The sequence below is a fragment of the Ailuropoda melanoleuca genome, chromosome 1, assembly GCF_002007445.2.
Source record: "Ailuropoda melanoleuca isolate Jingjing chromosome 1, ASM200744v2, whole genome shotgun sequence".
NCBI lineage: Eukaryota > Metazoa > Chordata > Mammalia > Carnivora > Ursidae > Ailuropoda > Ailuropoda melanoleuca.
Window position 1 is genome coordinate 155,179,188 of NC_048218.1, and position 22,941 is coordinate 155,202,128.

General features: G+C 35.0%; 1 protein-coding gene across 4 annotated transcripts in view; it reads right to left on the minus strand.

Annotated features, from left to right (window-relative positions):
- The window catches only part of CRPPA (CDP-L-ribitol pyrophosphorylase A), a 290,868-nt gene that overhangs the window by 88,653 nt on the left and 179,274 nt on the right, over nt 1–22,941 (minus strand). For 3 of the 4 annotated variants that reach the window (XM_011222602.3, XM_034668623.1, XM_034668614.1), the window contains exon 9: nt 20,673–20,804. In XM_011222602.3, the coding sequence (XP_011220904.2) occupies nt 20,673–20,804 (132 nt within the window). Of the gene's footprint in view, nt 1–16; nt 857–20,672; nt 20,805–22,941 lie in introns of those variants that run through there. The other variant, XM_034668627.1, reaches the window with a different exon arrangement.

The following is a 22,941-nucleotide window of genomic DNA, read 5'->3' on the forward strand; positions in this document are numbered from 1 at the left end:
TGACAAAGCCTGGTTATGGGTTTGTAAGAATACCAAGGCCAGGATTACTTTTGTTCCTCCCAGGTCCACACTATCATCAAGGAAAGATCCTGCCAACCTCCATACCCAGCAGCATCCCACCCTCAATAGCCAAGAAGAAGAGACTAGATTGCAAAATAATCTAGAGAACTTAAGTTTGGTTTTTAGGATAAATCGTAAGTCCACTAAATGTTAATAATGTAACATGGCTCTCATTTGAGAGGAATTTTTTTAAAGAAACTCTTCTACTGAAGCATCACTGAGCAGGGCACACTGTGGTGCATTTGAAGTGAAAACCCAATTCAACCTCTTATAAGCTTATGGTATAAGGAGTTAAGTTTCTAAGTCTGAGATTCTTCACCAGTATATCGTGAAGGCATTAACGCCCATATCACAGGACTGTTTTGAAGTTACAAGAGTGTACACAAAAGTGCCTAGAGCACACCATGCCCAAAAATATTAGTCATCTTCCCATCCTCTATGAATGGCTAATTTTAACAAACGCCCTTCATTTAGCAGCGTCACTCAGCTAGGCATGGGCCAAAGAAGAAAATAGGATAAATAATCAGAGTTAGTGGGGTTATCTTTAGTGAAGTAATACTGTAGATATTGTGACCAAGTTCATTCAAGAGAAATACAGTTCTGTTTTCCAAATAATGTGGCTGATCAAATTTCAAAGTCTTAAAGATATAGTCTCTCTATAGACGCTCAGGTTAGAGATCCCCAAATTCCACAGCTCACTGTCAACAACAGTCCCCTTCACTGATCAGGTGAGGTCTGTTCCCTTTACATCAAACTGGTCACATAAAAGTAGCCATCACTCTTGGTTTCATTCTCCCTGAAGAGCAAAGACAGCAAACACTAAATTACTCTCAGAGTTTTGCTGCTGTTTCCATAATAATGTCTCTTATGTTCTAATAATGTACACTATTTTAATATGCAAAATATGCCAACCGTGCTGATTACTCAAATACTGACAATCATGTTTCTTCAGTGAAATACAAAAGACAGTCTATTGATCTGACAACACAGCTGGGAAAACCCCTTTTAAAAAGGCAAAAACTTAACCAAACCCAGATGGAACAGAGTAAGGGAAACATGCTACACACGACACACCCGCATCATGAATACATCATTGTGAATCTGAAGAAAGCTTGAGGGCACAGAAAGAACACCTAGTTATGAAACCCAATCACACACCTGGAAAGGACAGATACTACTGTCAAGGGAGGGAGTTGGGGACTAGACTGATGGGGGCATGGTGGTAGCAGGCTTTCCACTGTGGTCATGATAAAATTGTATATGGTTTAAGTTTAAAATCATGTGAATTCACCTTCCCTCAAAAAAAAAAAAAAAAAAAAGTCATGTTTGTAACCCTTAACATTGTCTCATGCAAAAACAAAAACAAAAACAAAAAAAAGAAATTCCAATTCAGGACAACATAGCTCCTTCATTCCTTTAGATGTCAAATTAATAATTCTATTTTCTACTGGAAAACTAGAAATGTCTTTTAACATTTGAATTTTATGTAATATTAAGAATGAGAACTGCACATAAGACTCTGCGCATATCACTTTACTAAGATATAAGACTCTAGCACAGCTTCTAGCACCATTAAGGCCACATTCCTAGGACGACCCCAACCCCCTATAAAATGCCTAAGAAAGCAACAATGCCAGTAGAATTTACCACTTGTTCTAACCAATATCAATGAGGATAGGCCCCTTGATCTCCCCTTACAGCATTTACTGAAAAGGGCTAAATATGAATCCCTTCTCTGTCCCTTTGAGATGCATGTGTGTCTCCTACAAGTCAAGAGTCTATTTCTCAAGTCCTTTCCGTTATATAATCATCAGGAAGGATAAATCACTGATCTCCCAGACTCTGTGGGAGGACAACATCCCAACAATCACCAGCAAGCAGACACATCTGCCCCAATCACATTCATATTGACCTCCTTTGTCACTTTTTACTTGAGCCCCACTCTCTGTTCCTCTCTACTCCTTCATGTCCCTTTAAATGCCCCAGTCACCTGTGCACAAATCAGAACGGAGCTCAGCTGTTTCTCCTACTGTCAGGAATTACTGAAAAAATCTGTTTTCATCGCTTTACCTAATGTCTGGCTTTGCTCATCTCTGACAGCAGTAACTTTGGAATGTGTAAAAATTATATCCAAAGACCCTAATTAATTTTAAAAATCCAGATTAGCATCACAAGACAAAATTTCCCAATAAAATAGATTAGAACTAATCAAAGAACTAAAATATTTAATTGATGGCCATAAATCTTCCAACAATTCTGTTAACACACAGAGGCCATTTAATAGGATTCTGAAGTTCCAACTCTGTAAAATGAGCCCAGAAAAGAAAAAATTAATTCTGTAAACAAAGACTAAAATCTTTTTTATATTACCATAGAAATAAAATTCTTCTGAATCATACTTCATGGAGAATTCCTATGTATTTTTCTGCGTATATGCTCAAAGCATAAATTTTTTAAACTTCAGTAAAGATTTTTCTCACTTGAAGTATTTTTGCACGGATTAGAGAATTCATTATGACAGATTCATTAATGGTCTTTCTGGTTTCCAGATTTTATTTTCATGGACCCAGGTCAATCAGACATTCCACTCTAATTTCTTCCAAAACTATCACCTTAAGATCTATAAACATCCAAAAGAAATGGATTTACTTTGCTGGACAGAAATATTTTTCTACAAATGAATTTCTATCACTTCACATGAGTTCTTGTGCAATAAAGTAGCATGGTTATGCTTAAATACTAAGAATGCATTCCTCATCATTACAGTGATTTGCAGTGATGTAAATTCAGCCCTCAGTGTGACAAAAAATTGTTATATGTCATGGATGTTGAAAAGCACTGCCTCATAGTAGAAATTGGTAATGTTCGTCTACAAACCTCAAATCTACATAATATTTTAAAAAATTTTTTATACCAGGACCCATATTTTAACACAATATTAGCTACATTATAATGAGCATCTAGAAATACTATAAACATGATCAACCTTAAATATTTTCTGTATGACATTCACACTCCTACAAATTCATAACACTTACAAAATTCTAGAATGATTCAAGGCATAGGGTTCCAATTAAATATTTAAGTTACTGCCTAACTTCATTTCTAGACACCATATAATTAATCCAGGTGCATTACCTTATGGTATCTTAGGATGTTTTATAAATCAATTAAAATTTTTCTTGCAAAAATTTTTGAAAAAACAGTATAAGGCTTTTTCCAAAATATAAGTAGCATGTACATTTAAATTCCTAATACTGTGAAAGATTAATAAATTGGCATATCACCAATTCCCTTAAGCAACAAAGCAGCTACCTGCCAATGAATGTTCACACGGTAATGTGGTAAGAAAGCATGAAGAAACCTGAAAGAGAAACATCTAGTACACCGATATAAAAGTTGTTGTTTAATAGTTCACCAGGGGAAGATTAGTACTGAACTCTTCGCAATCAAAAAGTTTCGTTCTCCATTTTTAATTATTCCTTTTTTATTTTTCTAAACATCTTTATCTCATTACTTTTGAGCTAAGAATGAATTTGAACAGAAATATAAATACACTTAAAAACACATTAATTTACGTTAATGAAATAGTAATTACAGATCCTAAAAGAAAGAAGAGGAGATCAAGGGAAAACACACACTTAGTATTAAGTCTATTTAATAAAAGCTAGCATTGAAAATTTGGAACAGTTTGTTGCTTTCGTGCTGAAGTAAAAGTTTACTAATATGTTGATTATATAACATATATTCCTGAGTTCTTAAATTTGAAAATTTACAAATTCTTAAAGTTTCTACTGATAATCCTATTATTCATAAATTTGGATTTTTTTTTCTTACTTTCCAATCCTTTAACCTTTATTCTCTCTTTAGCCTTACTGCTCCAGTAGGACATCCAGAACGAAGTCAACCAGAGTAGTGATTATGGCCGTTCTTTTCTTGCTCTTTATTTTAGATGCAACACATACTCAGTTTGATGTTTGCTTTAATTTTTCAGTATATCACTTTGTCAGGTTAAGAAATGATTTCAACCTCCAGTTAGCTAAAAGTTTATCCTGACTGGGTGATGAATTTTATCACATTTTTCCTCTAACTTGAGATATTTTTCTTCTTTAGTTTGAATAAATGGTAAATTATTGTACTGGGCTTAACAATAAACTATCTCTAATCCCCAGAATAAGCCAACTGACACTTACTTATGAATGACATTGACCTAAACATTGGAATTTATTCACTTTTACCTCTCTATAAATTCAACTGATAACATAAATATATAGTTTAGCCACTTTTCTGTGAATTTTTTATACACTTTCAGGAATACAACAGGTGTAGCCTGGACACCAACAAGAGAAGTAAACAAGGATACTTCTCAATTTTATGATGTTCTTTCTGATAATACTTGCAAGTATATGTACATCTTTGCATATTACATGTTAGTAAATCAGCATATTGGTATCCAGGTACTTATTTTAAGCACTATTCCAGATTCTAGAAATAAATCCTTAACCCAGAACAAAACACACATATGCACATAAACACATACATACCCTTCTTGGGGTTCCAATTTTAGGTAAGGGAGATGGATAATAAATAAATGTAAGTAAAAGACCCTGTGCTCCAGAGTGTGTTAAATGGGTGTGGAGAAGTATGATGGGTGATGAATGCCTGACTGATGGAAGGACAAGGTCAATATGTATTCACTACTAATCACCTCTGGAAAGAAATCAATACAATAAAGGCAACCAAAGTTAAATATTTTGATAAACAGGATAAATATATGGAAACTATTATTTTTCTAGAAAAAAAGGCAATTATGGCAAGAATGATAGATATGTAGAAAAGCAGTTTTCAACCCATTTCCTTCCATTGCAACAAAAATAAGGAATCATGTTCACAGTGTCACCTATCTTCTCCCTCCTCTACCAGGAACATGTGGGAATAAAGGTAAGACAAATGGGTATTACTATTATAATGGCTAATCATTTTTATTAATTGAAGTCAGTATTTTCTAAACTTTGGAACTATTTTTAGCAATATATAAAGTATGTTTCACAAGGGGCTAAAAATAACTGGTTGGCAACAGTTCAAGAACAGCCTGCCTAGCTGTACTTTGGGATCTCCTAAAAATCTGGTATGATACTCTAATTCCACAGTTGAGTAAACAAGCACCCAAATTCACATCGTGTGGACACAAATATTTAGTGTCTTTATCTTATATATTTACTAAAATAGAAAAAAAGCCCCAAAAAACGAAACATCTCAGTCCAGGTTGCTATAATAAATTACCACAGGCTGGGTAGCTTAAACAATTATCTATTTCTCACAGTTCTGGAGGCTGGCAAGTCCAAAATCAAGGTGCAGGCGGATCAGTATCTGGTGAGCTCCACTTCCTGAGTTGCATATTGTTGTCTTCTTATATCCTCACATGGCAGAGGGTAAGGACCCTAATCCCATTCATGATGGCTCTACCCTGATTACCTCGTTATCTCCCAAAGGCCTAATACCATCGCATTGAGGGTTACTGTTTCAACATATGAATTTGGGGGAGACAAAAACACTCAGTCCATGGCATTAACAGATACAGAATTTGGGTCTGTCCAGCATCTATTCCCCATGCTGTGTGAAATGGCTCCACACTTTTCTTTTGGGAATATACCCAGTCCTTATAGTCATCCATGTTGTTTGGGTGAGCTGACCTGGCTTCAGAGGTGGGTATATTAACTAAGCCTGTTAAAAGAATGAATATCCACTTGGACCACAGTAATTCAATCAGAAAATAAAGACATGTTTTATAAACAAGCTTAACGAAAGCAAGAACAAAGACTTTTGGCAAAAAATATTAGGATAAAGACTGTCTTTCCCATGGAGTTTACTAAACTAAAGGAATATAAACTTGTAACAGCTGATGGTTATGTTTGATACTAAAAAAATTACAGCAAACACCTGTTAGAATGGCCAAAATCAACAATACAAGGAGAGGCAAGTGTTGGCAAGGATATGGAGAAAATTGAACCCTCTTGCACTGCTAGGAGAAATGCAAACTGGTGCAGCCAGTGTAGAAAACAAAATGGAGGGTCCTCAAAAAGTTAAAAATAAAACGAAAAGTTACCCTATGATCCAGTAATCCAGTAATCACACTACTAGGTATTTACCAAAAACAAACAAACAAACAAAAAACCCCACTAATTCAGAGGTATACGTGCATCCCGAGGTTTATTGCAGCATTATTGACAATAGCCAATTAGAGAAGCAGCACAAGGGTCCATCGATTGATGAATGGATAAAGAAGATTGATATACACACACACACACACACACACACACACACACACACACACACACACAATGGAACACTACTTAGCCATAAAAAAAAAAAAAACAATGAAATCTTGCCATTTACAACATGGATAGAGCTAGAGTATAATGCTAAGCCAAGTAAGTCAGGGGAAGACAAATATCATAAGATTTCAGTAACATGTGGAATTTAAGAAACAAAACAAATGAGCAAAGGAAGAAAAGAGAAACAAACCAAGAAACAGACTCTTGTCTAGAGAGAGCAAACTGATGGTTGTTACCAGAGCAGAGGGGGTGGGGGGTGGGTAATATAGGTGATGGGGATTTAAAAGTACACTTACTATGATGAGCACTGAGTAATGTATACAATTGTTGAATCACTTATCATACAACTGAAACTAATAACACTGTATGTTAACTCTACTGGAATTAAATTAAAAACATTAAAAAATTACATGAAAATAAAGAATGCAGTTATTGGGTGTAGGCAGGGGTAGAAGAGAGACAGACAACAGAGAAAAAGAGGTATTCTCCCTTTGAGCATCTGGGTCTAACAAAGCTTAAAGCTATGAGTCTTAGATTTGTCAGTTACATTGTTAAATCATTTGTATTTTGTTTCTGACATTTGCAATTAAAAATTCCCAAGTAGTTCATTAATTAATTCAACATACTTAAAACTCTATTCTGCTGTGATATTCACCCAGTAAATTTCCTTGAAACTGGCGTAAGTTGCATTTTTTTAAGTTTTGAAATAATAAAATTTTGCTCAAAAAGAATACTGAAACTATACATTAACAAAGCTAGTAGCTTCACATACATTTATTAACAGCCAATGTTTCAAATATAAAAAAAAAATCACATTTTAAGATTTCAAGCTAACTGGTAGAACATTTAAATATGAAATTAAAATTCACATTTCTATGTTATGTAACAAACTATGTGGCAAGTATACATTTTACAGCTCATTAAAAATTATTATTTGTTTACCTAAGTTATAATTTTGTAATTTGCCAACTGTCCACACTTTCCTTTTCCAAAGAAAAATTTTACTGAGCTTAGCATTTTGACTAAAAACATTTATGTGTCCCATCTAAAATCTCTTAAGCATCTGAAATATACGACATTTGAATTGAATCAAAAGTGAACCTGAATCAAATTAATATTCAAATAACACCAATGAATTAAAACTCTTGAGTGAGAAGGCTTTAAGTTAGCAGAAATTTAGCCACCATATCTAAGTCAAACTTTGGATACCTGATGAGACAATTAAATGAAATGCCCGAAAGAAAAATTCCCTTTCCTTCATAAGCCTTGCTAAAGGAAAGCTATAGGAGAAGAAAATTCAGTTTCTTAAACTTTTCTTAAGACTTTAAAAAAAAATGCAACTTGGTAAGCTTTGGGTATTTTTACTGATTATTTTCCTTTATTGTACATGAAATTCACTAATCTCAAAGGCCAAGACAAGATCACTCTCTGCTATTTTGTCTTAGTACATATCCCTTCTTACTAAGCAAAGGCCCTAAGATCCACTAGCTGAAAAGATCTGTAATCTCAAGTGCTAGAAAGGTAGAGGCTTCCCCAGAACCAGCCCTGCTGGAGGAAGGCAAGATAACTATTTCCCCATTACTGATCTTCATGAATTTACCACAAGGGTTGCGTCTGCTATTGCTTAGCTAACCTCTGGGAAACACATACCTGTGGAAATAACTGAGCTCTAAAAAGCAAAAGTGATGCATTTTTAACACCCAGTTAACCTGACAGAGCGCCTTCACTGAAACTTCTGCCTGAGGGCAACGGTCTCAGCCATCATTTGACTCCCTCAAGGCCCCTTACGAAGGGACTTGTACATACTTAATAACAAAAACAAAACTTGTCTTTCTTTCCAAGGTCTTAAAACAATCTGCAAAAATTTGAGGAATGGTAGAAGCATTCACTTGTAATTTACTTGACTTAGGAAAGTGTATTTGTGAAGAAAACCCACGTTTTTGTGATGTTTTTGGCAAAGCCTGGAAACCTTTTAGTTTATGAATAAACAAACCATAAAATGGAAGGCACTACGTTAGCAAATACACATAGAGGCTTTTTGAAATTTTACTGGCCAGATCATTCTTGACAATCATTAAGACACTCCCCAACTATGTTTATACAGTTGTTCAAACGCGTTACTTTTAGGTTAAAAATGTACTGCCCTCATTATTAAAGTTGCTATCAAGGTTCAGAAATATTTGTCATTGCATGTTTCAGTTGTTGTCCTTGTTCAGCATACTTTGGGAAAATTTTATGTAACATCCAAATTAAAAAAATTAGATTTAGGGAACATGCCCATTTTCTCCATGGCCCAGAATTGACAATTCGGTAACTAGATCTTCCGTAATTTCTCATCTACATTTTTAGACTATTTCTACTCATAAAGGTCAGAAAACAAACTGGGAGGTCTATGTCAATGCCGGTCTTTTTGAGAGAGAGAGAGAGAGATTGAAAGAGAGAGAGAGAGAGAGAGAGACCACCCTCTCTGAAGAGCCTAAATCCTTTAATTGCAACAAAACATTTTAAATATTAAGTCAGAAATTTAACCAAGGGATAAGAGGATTAAGATGGTGAAGAATACGAATACGGCACATTTTTAACCTGCGTGTGTGCTATTATTCCTATTTAAAAATCAAAACTAAACAGATCAAGTCAGAATCAAAGACATTTGACCAGTAGACAAGCAAGAAATGACTGACTTCTCATTAAAAGGAACTAGAAATAACAAAGATGCAGATGCATCAGAAAACCACGAATGCACACGTTCATACATTAATATTATATGTAGCTTGCTATTTAACAGTTTATATCTTTTCACAAACCTATATCTTCACTAGATAATCAAAATGTTTTTTGTTTTCTATCTTTACAGTAAGAAGAGAGTAGGGGGCGCCTGGGTGGCTCAGAGTCAGCATCTGCCTTCGGTTCAGGTCATGATCCTGGGGGTCCTGGGATCCAGCTGGAGCCCTGAGGACCCCCCAATCCCTGCTCAGCAGGGGCCCCCGCTTCTCCCTCTCCCTCTGTCTCCTGTTCCCCCTGCTTGTGCTCATTCACTAGAACTCTCTCTCAAATAAATAAAATCTTTAAAAAAAAAAAAGAGGGGGGAGTAAAATTGGCTCAAACCTGCAAACCGAATTTAAGAACAAACCAGTAGGTGGCAGGTATATAGATGACTGTCATGGTCCCTATTTTAATACACTTCACATTGCCCCAATTTCAGTTTGCAAATAGACGTAAAAAAACCTTTTTTTCTTTGAATAATTTTAATGGAAAAAGCTCTTGTGGTAAACAAAAACAGAGGATGTCCTATAATAAAAATTGATTGCTTGCTCTCCTGAGCAACCTTGTAAAAAAATTTGTTCATATAGCAGATCTGTGGCCTAGTTAAAAAAAATATAGTATGATTTAAACCTTTTAGGCCATATGCACACACTGAGAATGATTTTTTAAAAAATAGAGTAAACATGCAAAAGATTAAATTATGTAATTTTAGTTGAAAAGTGGTAAATGATCTCTGGTACTCTGAACAGTATTTCCTTCTGTATCTTCCTAAAAGAGGGTTTTAGCATGATACTGTGATTAGGAACATACAAAATGTACACAGTAACAGAAGCCGAATAATAATCATGAATAGCATCTTTGTAAAACATCTGTTTTTTTTCTGTCCATTAAAATTCAGATTCTAAAAGTGACTGCAGATACATTTGTTACCAACTCATTTCCTAAGAGCATTAGTATATAATTGCCATTATGCATTCAGTAAGAGGAAGTTGAAGCTTAATTAAAATACATTTCCCTAGCAGTTGTCAAAGGTGAGTAATGAGATGGGTGGAAAACTAATAAACCTACCATTTTCCATACACAAATCTATTTGCCAAACATTACTCATATCTCCCTGATTCTCAGTGGAGAAGGTCCCTCTATATTTCCATTATGATCATAATTAGAAATGCTGATAGAATTCTCAGAGACAATAAACACATGTTCTCAGTTTACAAACTATCCTTGTTCCAAAATAGGGACCAGGGCAGAAAAGAAGGAATTCATATATAACCAACTCTCATTCCAGGAAGATGGCCCTTAAATAGTCTCTGGTTTTAAAAATATTACCTTTAATTCTCAATGATATGAAATAGCTAATAGTCAACATGCTCCAAATATTTCAAAGTATTCAAAGTTACTGCCAACAGCTAAGAATGGCAAATGTTCAAATACTTATTTTGACTTCTCATTTCTCTTACATAGTTTCACTTTCCACCCCACTTGATATTTTCACATCCTCCAGCATGCATGGGATGTTCTCCACTCGATTCAGTTAAACATTGCAATTTCAGAGTTCTTTGTACAGCTGCTTCTGAAGTTTGGATAATTAGGCTTCCATAAAATGAAAATAAACCGAGAAAGATATCTCCCTCTAATGTTATTTAAGGAAAATCTACATAAAACTCAAAGCATATATACAACACATTTTATTTCAAAGGGCTGAAATAATGCCACATACATTAGAAAACCCTCACTTTTCCAGGGACTAATTATTTAGTTTGCTCTTCTGGCCTGCTTGCCGTGCCTTTTTGTTTGTTTCATAGTCAAAATATCAGAAATTGGACAGAGACTTGGCATTGATATTAGTAATATAGCAATTTTACTAGGGGAACAGTTTATAGAAAATCATGACTCTCCATGAAATTTCTCAGTATTTTCTGTAAGCCCACAAACTTGTCTTCCCTGGAGATTACCAATAGGATGTCAGAGTCATTGGATTCTTTTTATTTCTAGTCCTTTAGGCTTCCTACAGCACCTCTCTTTTCTGGAAACTCATTTCCAAACCTCTAAGACACAACATTTCTAGGTTATAAGCTCTTAACGTAACACATCTCAACTTTTCAAAGACAGCACCACCATTTTACAGCTATTATTTGGTAATACAAGGATCACCAACCTGAACTGAAATAAGATAGCCTATCTATAAATATATGTTCCCTAATGTATCTGATATGGATCTGACCTAAATCAAGTTCCTCAAAAAAGATTATAAACATTAAAATATGTTTCCATTTTTTTGGCTCTCCATCTCCCTGCTATACCATCTCCAGCTGTTATTACTCTATTCACATATCAAAAAAAATGTGTATGATCATATGCACATGTAAATATATTACATATATATATATATTACATATATATGTGTGTATATTTTTCATTCAAACATTTTTAGCCCTATTTAGGTTACTAACCCCTTAATTTACATGGGGTATCAAGAAATTCTTAACCTTAATATTAACACTCTGGTATTCCCGTGGGAGACAGAGTGTTATTTGACTCCTAATGATAACCACCTCCAGGTATTCATGCCCTTGTGTCATCACCTCCCTAAGAGTGGATGGAACCTAATAACTTGGTTCCGATGGATAGAACACAATAAAGGTGATGGGATGTCACTTGGTGATTATGTTACAGAAATCTGTGACTTTTGTCTCAGTCCTCTCTCTTGCATGTGTAACGCTAGGAGATACTCTATGAACAGGCCCCCAACCTTGTGAAAAACTGAGTGCTCAGTGCAACAGCTCAGAGGAACCAAGTCCTTCCAACAGCCAGCTAAGTGAGCTAGAAGCAGATTATTCCCAGAGGGTCCTTGAGGTGCCTATAGTCTTGAGAAAGGCCCACAGAAGGTCAAACCACAGAGACTATGAGATAGTAAGTGTTATTTTAAGCCACTAAGTTTGGGGGTAATTTGTTATGCAGTACTAGCTAACTAATAACACTATTGAAAGAAGTAAGTGCGTTAATTTTCCATGGCCATTTTCATTCATAATGTTGCTTCACTTATTTAAAAAAATTAAGGGGAGGTCTGTACCAGAAGGTCGTATCTAATACTCCATTTCATTTAAATTTGTCTAAGTATAATAGCTTATTGCCACTCGAATGAGTTTTGTAAGCTACCCAAACTCCCTAAAAAGTTTTGTTTTTCAAACTCACACAATTTTGAAGAAACATTTTATGACCTTCAAATTTTCCCAAAGAATGACTAAGTCTAAACATTAGAAGCCAAAACAATATTTGAAAGTGAAAAATATTTAGTCTCAAAAACATTCCCACATCCAAAAAGCCTGATTACTCTGAACAGGGTATGATGGGTTTTTGTTAACAGATCTAGTACTGCATGTTTGGTGTGCATGCCACATGATTCAGTACCACAGGAAGTACTATGTGGTTAGTAATAATTCCTGTTTAAACTGCAAGTAATTGTTCATTGCAGGAAGTGGAGTTTTAAGTCTAAACTCCCCCAATATTACCATTAAAAAGAAAAAAAACACTGCTATTTGACAGTATATGCCGATTCTCTAAATGGTCATGCACACTTAAAGGATGACTTGTCCAGAGGACACAGAGCAAATGCAGTGTATTTAAAAGCAAAAGAGTGCTATCAACTGTATCCGACAAATTCAGGTCTTTTGGCACAAAAGTATCCTACAGCAGTTGGACCTGTTCATATAGTTCTTAGTGTTTCATTTTGAATTTAGCTGGGGTTAATTACAAACAGATCCATCAACAAGAATATTTCAGACATCCTTTACAGTACATGCAAAACATTCAAAATCCAGACAATAGAGAAGGACAATAATATTTAACTCATCAAGCACAGAGATCTGGTTTATACTTTGTGACAGAAAATCAATTTACACAGCTTTATCTCATTTAATGTTTTTGCCAAACCACTTCATCTCACCATTCCATATCCTACTTTGGAGGCTTACAGAAAAATTCTCTACTCTTTTACAAATAATTATTTTTTAAAAAACAAAATCACAAACCTGTTTTGGTAACTTTCTTCCTTGTTTATATGCCTTCCAGAGTTATAGTTGTAGTTAAAGAAAAAGTGGAATTCAAGAGCAATGAGAAGGTCATTGAGCTCATCCACTTTACCTCCTGACCTCTCCAGAACCTAGATTTTCTATTTCTGCCAATTGCATCAGTCCTTTCCAATGGTCTCATCTTACAAAAAATACTCAATAAGCCAAACATTGTTCCCAAAGTCCTATTTCTCACTGCACCAAACCCAGTGTAATGACAGCTCAGAGAAGAAAGGAGACAGGAAAATGGATAGACTAAAAGGGTACACACTCCCTGCCATGCTAACATGGATGGTAATTCCTTCCCTGTTACAAATTGGATGTGTGTGTCCCGCGAGAACTCAGGTTGAAATCCTCACCCCCAACATGATAGCATTAAAAAGTGAGGGCTTTGATTGGTGATTACGTCATGAGAGTGGAATCCTCATGAATGGGATTAGTGCTGTGATAAAGACAGGCCCCAGAGAGGCCTCACTCTCTCCCTGACACTTGACAATACAATGAGAAAATGGTGGTTTGCAACAGTGGAAGAGGGTCTTCACCAGAACCTGACGATGTGGGCACCATGATCTCAGAATTCCAGCCTCCAGAAACATCAGAAATAAACTTCTGCTGTTTATAAGCTATCAAATTAGTGGTATTGTTATAGCAGCAGAATAGACTAAGACATTCTCCTCATTGATTTTTACTTTGATGTGTCAAAACAAAAAAGACAAACTGTTCCCTCTATGAACTAAAATGAAATATATGAACAACAATAAATAATTTCTCAACAAAATAAATAATAGTATGGGTAAAGTTTATGGTCACATAAGGAAAGAAAATCCAGGCTCAGTTTCAGAATTTCCCTGTCAGAGAGACAGTGATGGTGTCACGTAACACAGACTGCCCCCCTCTTAGGGCTCCATCTTCTTATCTAGTGACAGCTTTAAGAACTTGACTTATGCATTTTACAAATGAATAATCAGAGGCCTACACAACTTATATCACTTGTTGAAGGTCACATATCTAGTTGTTTCAATTACACAGGCTGATGCTAATTTAGACTAAGAAATAATCAGTTTTAATAGTTTTGGAAAATTCTTTAACCATGTACCTGTGTGCTTCTATCTCTAAATCCTTGAGCATGTAGAATGCACAGATTAAATAAACTGCTAAAGGACTTTGTATATTTTATAGAATTCATAAATTTTATTATCATAAAAGTTCCTGTGTAAAATTTTATTTAAAAATGTGTAATTGTGACAGTAAGACACCATACAGATATCCTGGATGCAGGCAAATGACAAGCCCTTGATAGTAAATATAATGTGTTAAAGGTGCTCTGATTTCAACCTAGGACAAGATTCTATGACCTCCACTGATGGGGCTAATCCTGCAAAGTGGCTCAACCAACACCTTCTCCAACCAAATTCCGGCTTTCATTTCCATGCTATACACACTACAGAAGAAAAAAACTATGTTTCCTCAGATTCTGCTTTATCAACATTCTACAGATTCTACTATGTACACGTAGGAACTTAAAAGGTGGCAATGAGCAGGTTGGGTTGGTGCCAGAAACAGGGAAACTAGGACTAAGGCAGAGACTTTGTATTTTCTGGATCAGCTATGGTAGAATTTCTATCTGTGGTTACCTAGCATCTTATGTACCCAGAGTCAGTAATGGGAGGCATTTTTACTATCACAGTCCCAGAGGGGTTGAACATTTCTGCCACTTGCACAGTTCTTGGCTAGGTATTATCCAATTTGGTTCCATGACTCTTCAGAAATTCTCTAAGTTACAAAATGCCATAAAATCTTTCTTTTAGATAATCATGGACATGGATTATATTTACAACTAAGAACCTTCATCAATAGAATTGCCCCATTAACCAGACAGCTTGTGATTGCTTAGAATGTTTGTCCTTAATGAACAAGAAGAAATGATCTCACAGTTAGCTTAGAAACTTTTTCAAATGGTCATTCTTCATTCCCTTACTCAACTTCATCACAACATTCCATCACTGCCATCTGGTATCCCAGAGCCTCCTCCAATGTGACAGTCCTTTATAGATTAAAGAGGGTCAACAGTTGACTCCAAAATGTCAATATACTTAAGACCCACTGACCTAAGTCAGTCATTCAAATCTGATTCACATTAGACATTCATCAGAGCTTGAGCTTATGAAATATATAGAGCCCCAGATATAAGCTAGACCTACTGAAATAAATTCCCTAAGGTACAGACTAGGAATCTGTATTTATTAAATTCCTCAGGGGACTATATTACTGCCAGCTAAGGACTTTTCCAAAAACCAGTATTTATAAGCCATCGGCCCAGAAAATCATTCATCAGTTGGGCCTACTTTAAGTTCATTAAAACAAACGTATTTCTTCCTCTGAGAATAACAGTAGATTATTCAAGAAAGAGAAAAGTGTACAAATCTTCCGTATGGACCTCAGGAAAATATCTACAAAGATGTTTCATGATATCTTTGAGAAGAAGGCGGACAAATAAAGCTGAATGCAAAACTCATTTGGTTCAATCATTCAATGGTGCAATGTCTACACAAAAAAAAAAAAGATACTTACCAATGGAATAATATCCTTTTAACCTAGAAGCTCCTTCTGTGAAATGGTCAGTATAGTTTAAGTTGTATTACAGTAACACAAAGTTTATTTTTTCATATTACACACCTATTGTTAATTTGCTGGGCTCGGATTTGCATTTTCTCTAGGGACTTAAGCTGAAAGAATGTCCACAATTTGTAAGATCTCTAGTGGTAGTCAGTAGATAACAGATACATCAAGTTTTATACTGACCAAATGGGTAACTGTTTTCTACTGTCAACACTTTTAGCACCAAATGTGTGGAGTTTTATTCTTCCACACTAAACAATTCTGACACTAGCTACGTGGAGTTAGCATAGACCATACAGGTTAAGGGTTCAACCCCACATGACTGTCTGCCAGTTCATATGGCAATCCAAGTCAAGGCCATTTGTACTCCTAACCAACAGGCTATATATAGATCAGGGGTTCCCATGACGCCCCTCCCGGCATTTGTTAATTTGTTAGAATGGCTCACAGAACCCAAGTAAACAGTTTACGTAATTTCACCAGTTCATTATAAGAAGTATTTTTTTAAAAAAAATATATATTTGTAAATGTTTGCCTTAAAAAACAAAGGATAAAAATATTTGACTTCAGCAAAATTAAAACTGAAAACTCTAAACTCTGGGCCTGAACATTTCATGCCAGAAATACTAAGTGTCTATAACGTCACTGCTTTATCATCAGATATAGGTTTTCAAATAATTAGAACAGGTTCCCAATATACATCATTTTGTATCATAGACTTCAGTGATGACTTGCATCACAAACTTAGAGTAAAAGGATGAAGAGTATTATTTTATACATAAATTTAAAATAAAACTTAAAAAGGGACTAAGATCCTTTATGTGGATAAAGCTATAAAACCTAGCTTTAATTATTCATAGTTATGAGGGTGGAGTTATTTTAGAAAGGGGAATAGGACTTGATTTAAATTCATTCAACAAATTTTAAGGGCAAACTTGATGCTACATTTCTCATCTAGAGCATAAATTTCAAGTCTTTCCTTATTCATTTACAACTTGAGAAACTGAGCAGTAGGCAATAAAGTCAGGAAACTTTATACTACACATAAATGGTCAAGTCAGCCACTTGATTCGTAAATCTAAGTTTAAGCTACTCATTAAGAATCTATTTTAAATGATTAATTTTTTGAGGGAAGCACATTATTTTAAAGTCAATTTTGGAAAAAGTTAATTTGTGCTTTACTACATTGATACAGTTAAGGAAATAGCATATTCAGTAATTTCACAAATGATGTCTCTGACCAGAAAAAAATCCATTGTTAAGCAAAGGATCTGTCGAAATTTCTTCTATCAATAAAAAATATATGAAGATGGGGCTCCTGGGTGGCTCAGTTGGTTAAGCATCTGCCTTTGGCTCGGGTCATGATCACCAGGTCCTGGAATGGAGCCCCATGTGGGGCTCCCAGCTCAGTAGGGAGTCTGCCTCTCCCTTTCCCTTTGCTTTTCCTCCAGCTTGTGCTCTCTCTCTCTCTTTCTCATATAAATAAATAAATCTTTAAAAAAAAAAAAGAATATATAGAGAAATGGAGATGAAATATTATACAATTAGATTCATTTGTTGGTAACTGAATTATCAAAGAATTATCAATAATTGATCATGGGTAACATTGCAGAACATTTACAGATATTCAATAAGGAATCAATCCTTATCCTTTTCCAAATCAATTTCTTCCCTAAAGGTGTACACAAATTGGAACTATTTCCTTATGAAGAAAGTATGCTTAATTAATCAGAGGCTATATTATAAATTCAAAAAGATAAAAGACTGAAATGTAACTAATAAGTTTAAATTCACCAAACACAGAAAGTCCTACATGTGTGTAGAACTTTACAGAAACACAGAGACTTAACAGCCTCATGTATTAAAAAAAAAAAAAAAAAGGAGTTAATGTAATTCTATTTAACTATAAATATCACATATATCAACACTGTGAAGGAGTCACCAAGCCGTCCAGACCATGCACATTAACAGTGATACTATATACATAACAATGCAGGTCTTTTTTAAACTAGAAAGACCGTATGTCTAGCATAGACACTGAAGCCAATGCATTCCCTCATCCAAGGAAGAGTTACCAATCGACAGAAAGCCAATCCAAAGAAACTCCTGATGCTATGTCTTATGAAAAATGGTTAAAAATCCTTCCAGATTTCACTGATCTATGTTTCACTGATCAGAGACTGAAAAGGAAACACATTAGCTATCTACAAAAACACTCTAATGGCTATTACAACGATGCATTAGTTTAGGGAATGAAGTTCAACATATGAACTCTATAAAAAACTGTATCTGACAGCATCATGGAAAGAACGAACCAAAGTCTTCTCACTTAACAGTGACAGAAGCTCTACTTTATGAATCTTCATATCCTTAGTGTTGATAGAATGTTCGTCAAGTAGGCACGCAAAAATAAAGAGACTGATTTAGCTAAGTGGAAAAACTAGTACTGAAGTTTAAAAAAAAAAAAAAAGCAAAAGACTGTTGAGCAGTAGTGGTTTCTTTATGTAGGGCCTATTTATGAGGACTGTATCCTGAAGTTTCATTTATAGAGTATTAGCCTCAGAGTTGCCTATGTTTAAAGGATTACAGTACAAAATGGAAAATGATAGCCCCCTTGTCCCCAAATTTGGAAATATGAAATGTTCATCAGCATATTAAGAATTTGCAAGAAGCCCTTCGTGGAAGACATCTGCTTAACTCTATTCACTGATGCCTCCCCAATTTTTTAACCATAGCTTCTTTTTAATGGCCTAATGAACATCACAGAATCCTTTGGTAAATGCTCTTTAAGGTGGAATTATGCACTGGACATATTAGCCTAGTAAGAGTCAACTGGCACCTGTGTCTTTAAGAACAAAAGTAAAGCCTGTATTTTAAACATTCTTACATATTTCAGATATCTTCACTATTTTTAAGAAAAGAAAACAACACCCAAGTAAGCTATCTTTGTTTCTTAAAATGATGAGAGACATATTTTGTAGGCTTTTTGCAGGGTCATCTTCTTCACACTCTTGACAGCTAAGTAGGCAGCTTGCTTAACGGGTCCAAATTTGCTCAAAACAGTAATGGGTAGCTGCAAAGTAGTAGGCTACAAAGTCTCCTCTTTTTCAACAAGGCCACTTTTCCAATCAGGGAGCCTTCACAGGTGCTGAGTCACAAAGATACGCAACTCCATGTCATTCATGTGTAGAGAATGAACAATTTTGTTGTGAATATGAACTCCACAGCGATTATCAGGTTTAGGAAATAAAAGCGCAAGATGCCCAGTTATATTGAATTTCAGGCAGGATAACAAAGAGTTTTAGTGCAAGTATGTTTCCTACAATATTTCAGACATACTTGTACTAAAAATTATTGTTTATCTGAAATTCAAATCTCACTAGGCATGCTGTATTTCATTTGGACCATACTCTCCCCCTGGAATATCAACTACAGTGCAGACAGACCCTTTGTGTTTAGCCTAAATCACAGGAAAAAGAAAGTCCCTTAGCTTTGGGGATTTTTCTCAATGACCTATTTTTATATCTGCATAGTGCAGCATTAGGAGTGTGCATCCATGACTCCTTTGCATGGCACAAGAACTGATTTTTCCAGCCACAATGATCTGGAATACAACCAAAGACAATCTGCTGAAGACGGAATGTTCCTGAACAAAGATACAGACCCGAGTTCTTATTCTTACTTTTCCAGTTATTCATTGTTCTTGGGCAAATACATCTATCTCTTCAGGCCTTGGCTGCCCTGACTTCAATAGCCCCTACAACACTAATACATTATAGTTCCATGACCCTAAGTAAATTCAGCTTTGCCTTATTCTTGATGACTAACCGGAGGTCATACTTACACATTATGGAAGCAGAGAAAACCACCTCAAAGAAAACCAAGGAATTGGCTAAAAGATGGTCCCTATATTTAATTAAAATCCATTTGTTTCAAAAGAAATGTTGTTGCCTTCAGGCTAAAAGGGTACCTTAAATATTTCACAAATAAAAACTGTTATTCTTCAACAATACAACTTTAAATGCCTGTCATTCCTTGGTCAAAACCAAATCACTTTTATTCCAGACCAATAAAAACCCGCTAGACTATTTCACTTTCTTGACTCTTGTGGGGTACCTCTAAGACACTACAAAGCAGTCTGCAATTTCAACAAAAGGTATCTATGCACAAAGGGCAAATCCATCTTCCCTAACAGAGTCTCCAAAGAGTTTGATTTAAATAGCATTTCTTTGCACTGAGAATCTATAATGCTAATTCATTTTGCCTTCAGCTTAACTTTCTGCTATTAATAGAGTGACAATAAGAATTTTTCTCTAGTTAAACAGCACGCCCTCTTATTATATGAATGTCAAGCGTTGTTTTCAAGTAATTAAAAACCTGATCACCAACATCTTTAGCACAACATAAAAGAAACAAGCCATTTCAAATTATACAAATGGCTGCGTTCTGAACTCAGTTAAATACAAAAGTCTGGTTCAATTTGCATTTCTAATTTCAAATTCCAAATTTAGGACATAATTAAAATAATTTGTTTATCTGAAATTCAAATTTAGCCAGGCATTTTGTATTTTTTTATTTGATAAATCTGGCAATCCCATGTGGGCTACTTAGTATAAGATATTCACCAATTTCATCTTTTATTGTTTTTCCTTCATCAGAACACTTGTTTTCATTTTAATTTTCACCTCAAGAGAGGTTCTACCTATGAAAGAACATGGACAGTTTTCCAGCCAAAATTTTTCTTATCATTAATGTATTTTTCCTTTTAACAAATCAGGTTCCCTCCATTAAAACTGTAGTCTACAAAAGACAAAATATTACTTACCTGTGGGTAATATATAAGAAGACCGCATAATAAAATATTTCTTTTTTTCACTTCCTTTGCATAGTCTCTAATCTGCATTAGGTTTTCCATTTTCTGATCAAAAGGTACTGATTTATAATCAAGAAAATATACCTGCAAAATAATACAGTAGGTAACATTAGAATAACCATTCCTTTCATTTTCCTTTGAAAAATGTAACATTAAAGAAGCTCAAAACACAATTACATTATTGTAATTTTTATCAGTTTGTGTTAATTTCTAGATAAGCATTTCAACCATAATTCCTCATTAAAACTGATGAATCTTCCTTTACAAATACAAAGGCAGTGAACAGTCATTGAGAACACAATGATGAAAAATATAAAATGCTAATATTCTAATTCTACTTCTGTCAGGGTCAAATGTATAAAGAATATATGATTTCAACCATTTGTTCAATTTAATTTATAATTTGAAACTAGGCTACATAGAACTATTACATATGAATTATCAATATCAATAAAACTCAGGGGAGTGCTTATCTATTACATTCATAAATATTTTTAGAAGAACCCCTTTCAAATAACTGAAATCTTAATAAATCATCTATTTCTTAGACTAAATCCAGAATTTTATATATAATTTTTAGCAGTGTTAAACAGTATTTTTCTTGAAATTATTCCAATGACTATTTTTTTAAACATTATTTTTCATTTAAATTTTAAGGAGCTCAGGGTGAGCTTGCTCCTTCAAATTACTGCAGTTGTATAGTATTGTTGATTTTTGTGGGACATAAAATGTCTAAATCACAATAGTATCAAATAAGATGCAAATGCACATACAGAATGAACACTCCAACTTTTGTATTCTTTCACAATACCAAATTGAAGAAACTCTCAAGAATTATAATTTGTTCAATTACATGTATTTACTATCTAGAAGCATTTTAAAACCTACTCTACTCTGAAACCCGTATACTAATCCCTTCTCTTCCTCTGTTCATTCATATAAAAATATGCTCTGCAGAAAGTACGAAACAAAATCTATGCTCTTTCTGTAACACACGGGAATGAGTTTTCACCTACCACATCGCATTTTGCTTTTCTAGGAAAAAGCACTTAAAATCCATTTTAAAAGAAAATCATGTGAGGACATGTATGTATATTAATTCAATAGATACTCAGTTACTATTTCTTGGACCTTTTCATTATAGTTACCTCCTAAAATACCCCTATTGGGGCGCCTGGGTGGCACAGCGGTTAAGCGTCTGCCTTCGGCTCAGGGCGTGATCCCAGCGTTATGGGATCGAGCCCCACATCAGGCTCCTCCACTGGGAGCCTGCTTCTTCCTCTCCCACTCCCCCTGCTTGTGTTCCCTCTCTCGCTGACTGTCTCTCTCTCTGTCGAATAAATAAATAAAATCTTTTAAAAATAAATAAATAAATAATAAATAAAATACCCCTCTTAAAATCTAAAGTGACAATGAAGACTTTTTTTTCCTTAAAATGCTCTATCCATTAAGAAACCAAAAGAACAGACAAAAAAGCAAAAAAAAAAAAAAAAAAGGAAATATTGGAAGATAAAAAGCACAAAGGGGTCTCAGGCTTTATTATCTACCGAAAAGACAATGTGACTCCTGTGACCTTGAGCTCACCTTCCCCTAGCAGCGATTCCCTGAAAACTTATAAAAATGAAATTTCAGATTTTTCACCAGGCAACAATGCTTACAGCAAATATAATTTGAGACTGGTGAACCACAGCCAGGCTGGAATAATTGTGAATGAACTATAAATACTAGACTTTCCTTCAGGGTAATTTAACTTGTAACCAGGTGTTCTCCTAGCTGAGACCTGGAAGCTAACACCTATCAGCTGTTAAAAAGATACTAGTTCCTATTTGTAGCCTGAGCCTGTGATCTCCTTCGCTCCCCCTTGAGAGGGTGGAGGAAAAGTGGAGGGGAAAAGAGGCAGGCCCTATACTGATGTGAAATTACAAGCTCAAGGGCAAAAGCTGAAGAGATATGTCCATTTCTGCCTTTTCTCCTGTCCTGTAGTCTTTTATGACATTGCATAAACTAGTGCCACAGGCTTCTTCTAGTATTGTGAGTTTAAAATATCTTTCTGAAGCCAAAATTGCTGGTTGTGGGCTTGCTAAAAAAAAAAACAAAAAAAACAACAACAACAAAAAAAAAAAACAGGCTAATTCTCCAAACTCCAGGCAATTTATGAAATTGCAGTCATGTTATTAATCTAAAGTTAACGAACTGGCTGAGACTAAGACTCTCTCCTGGG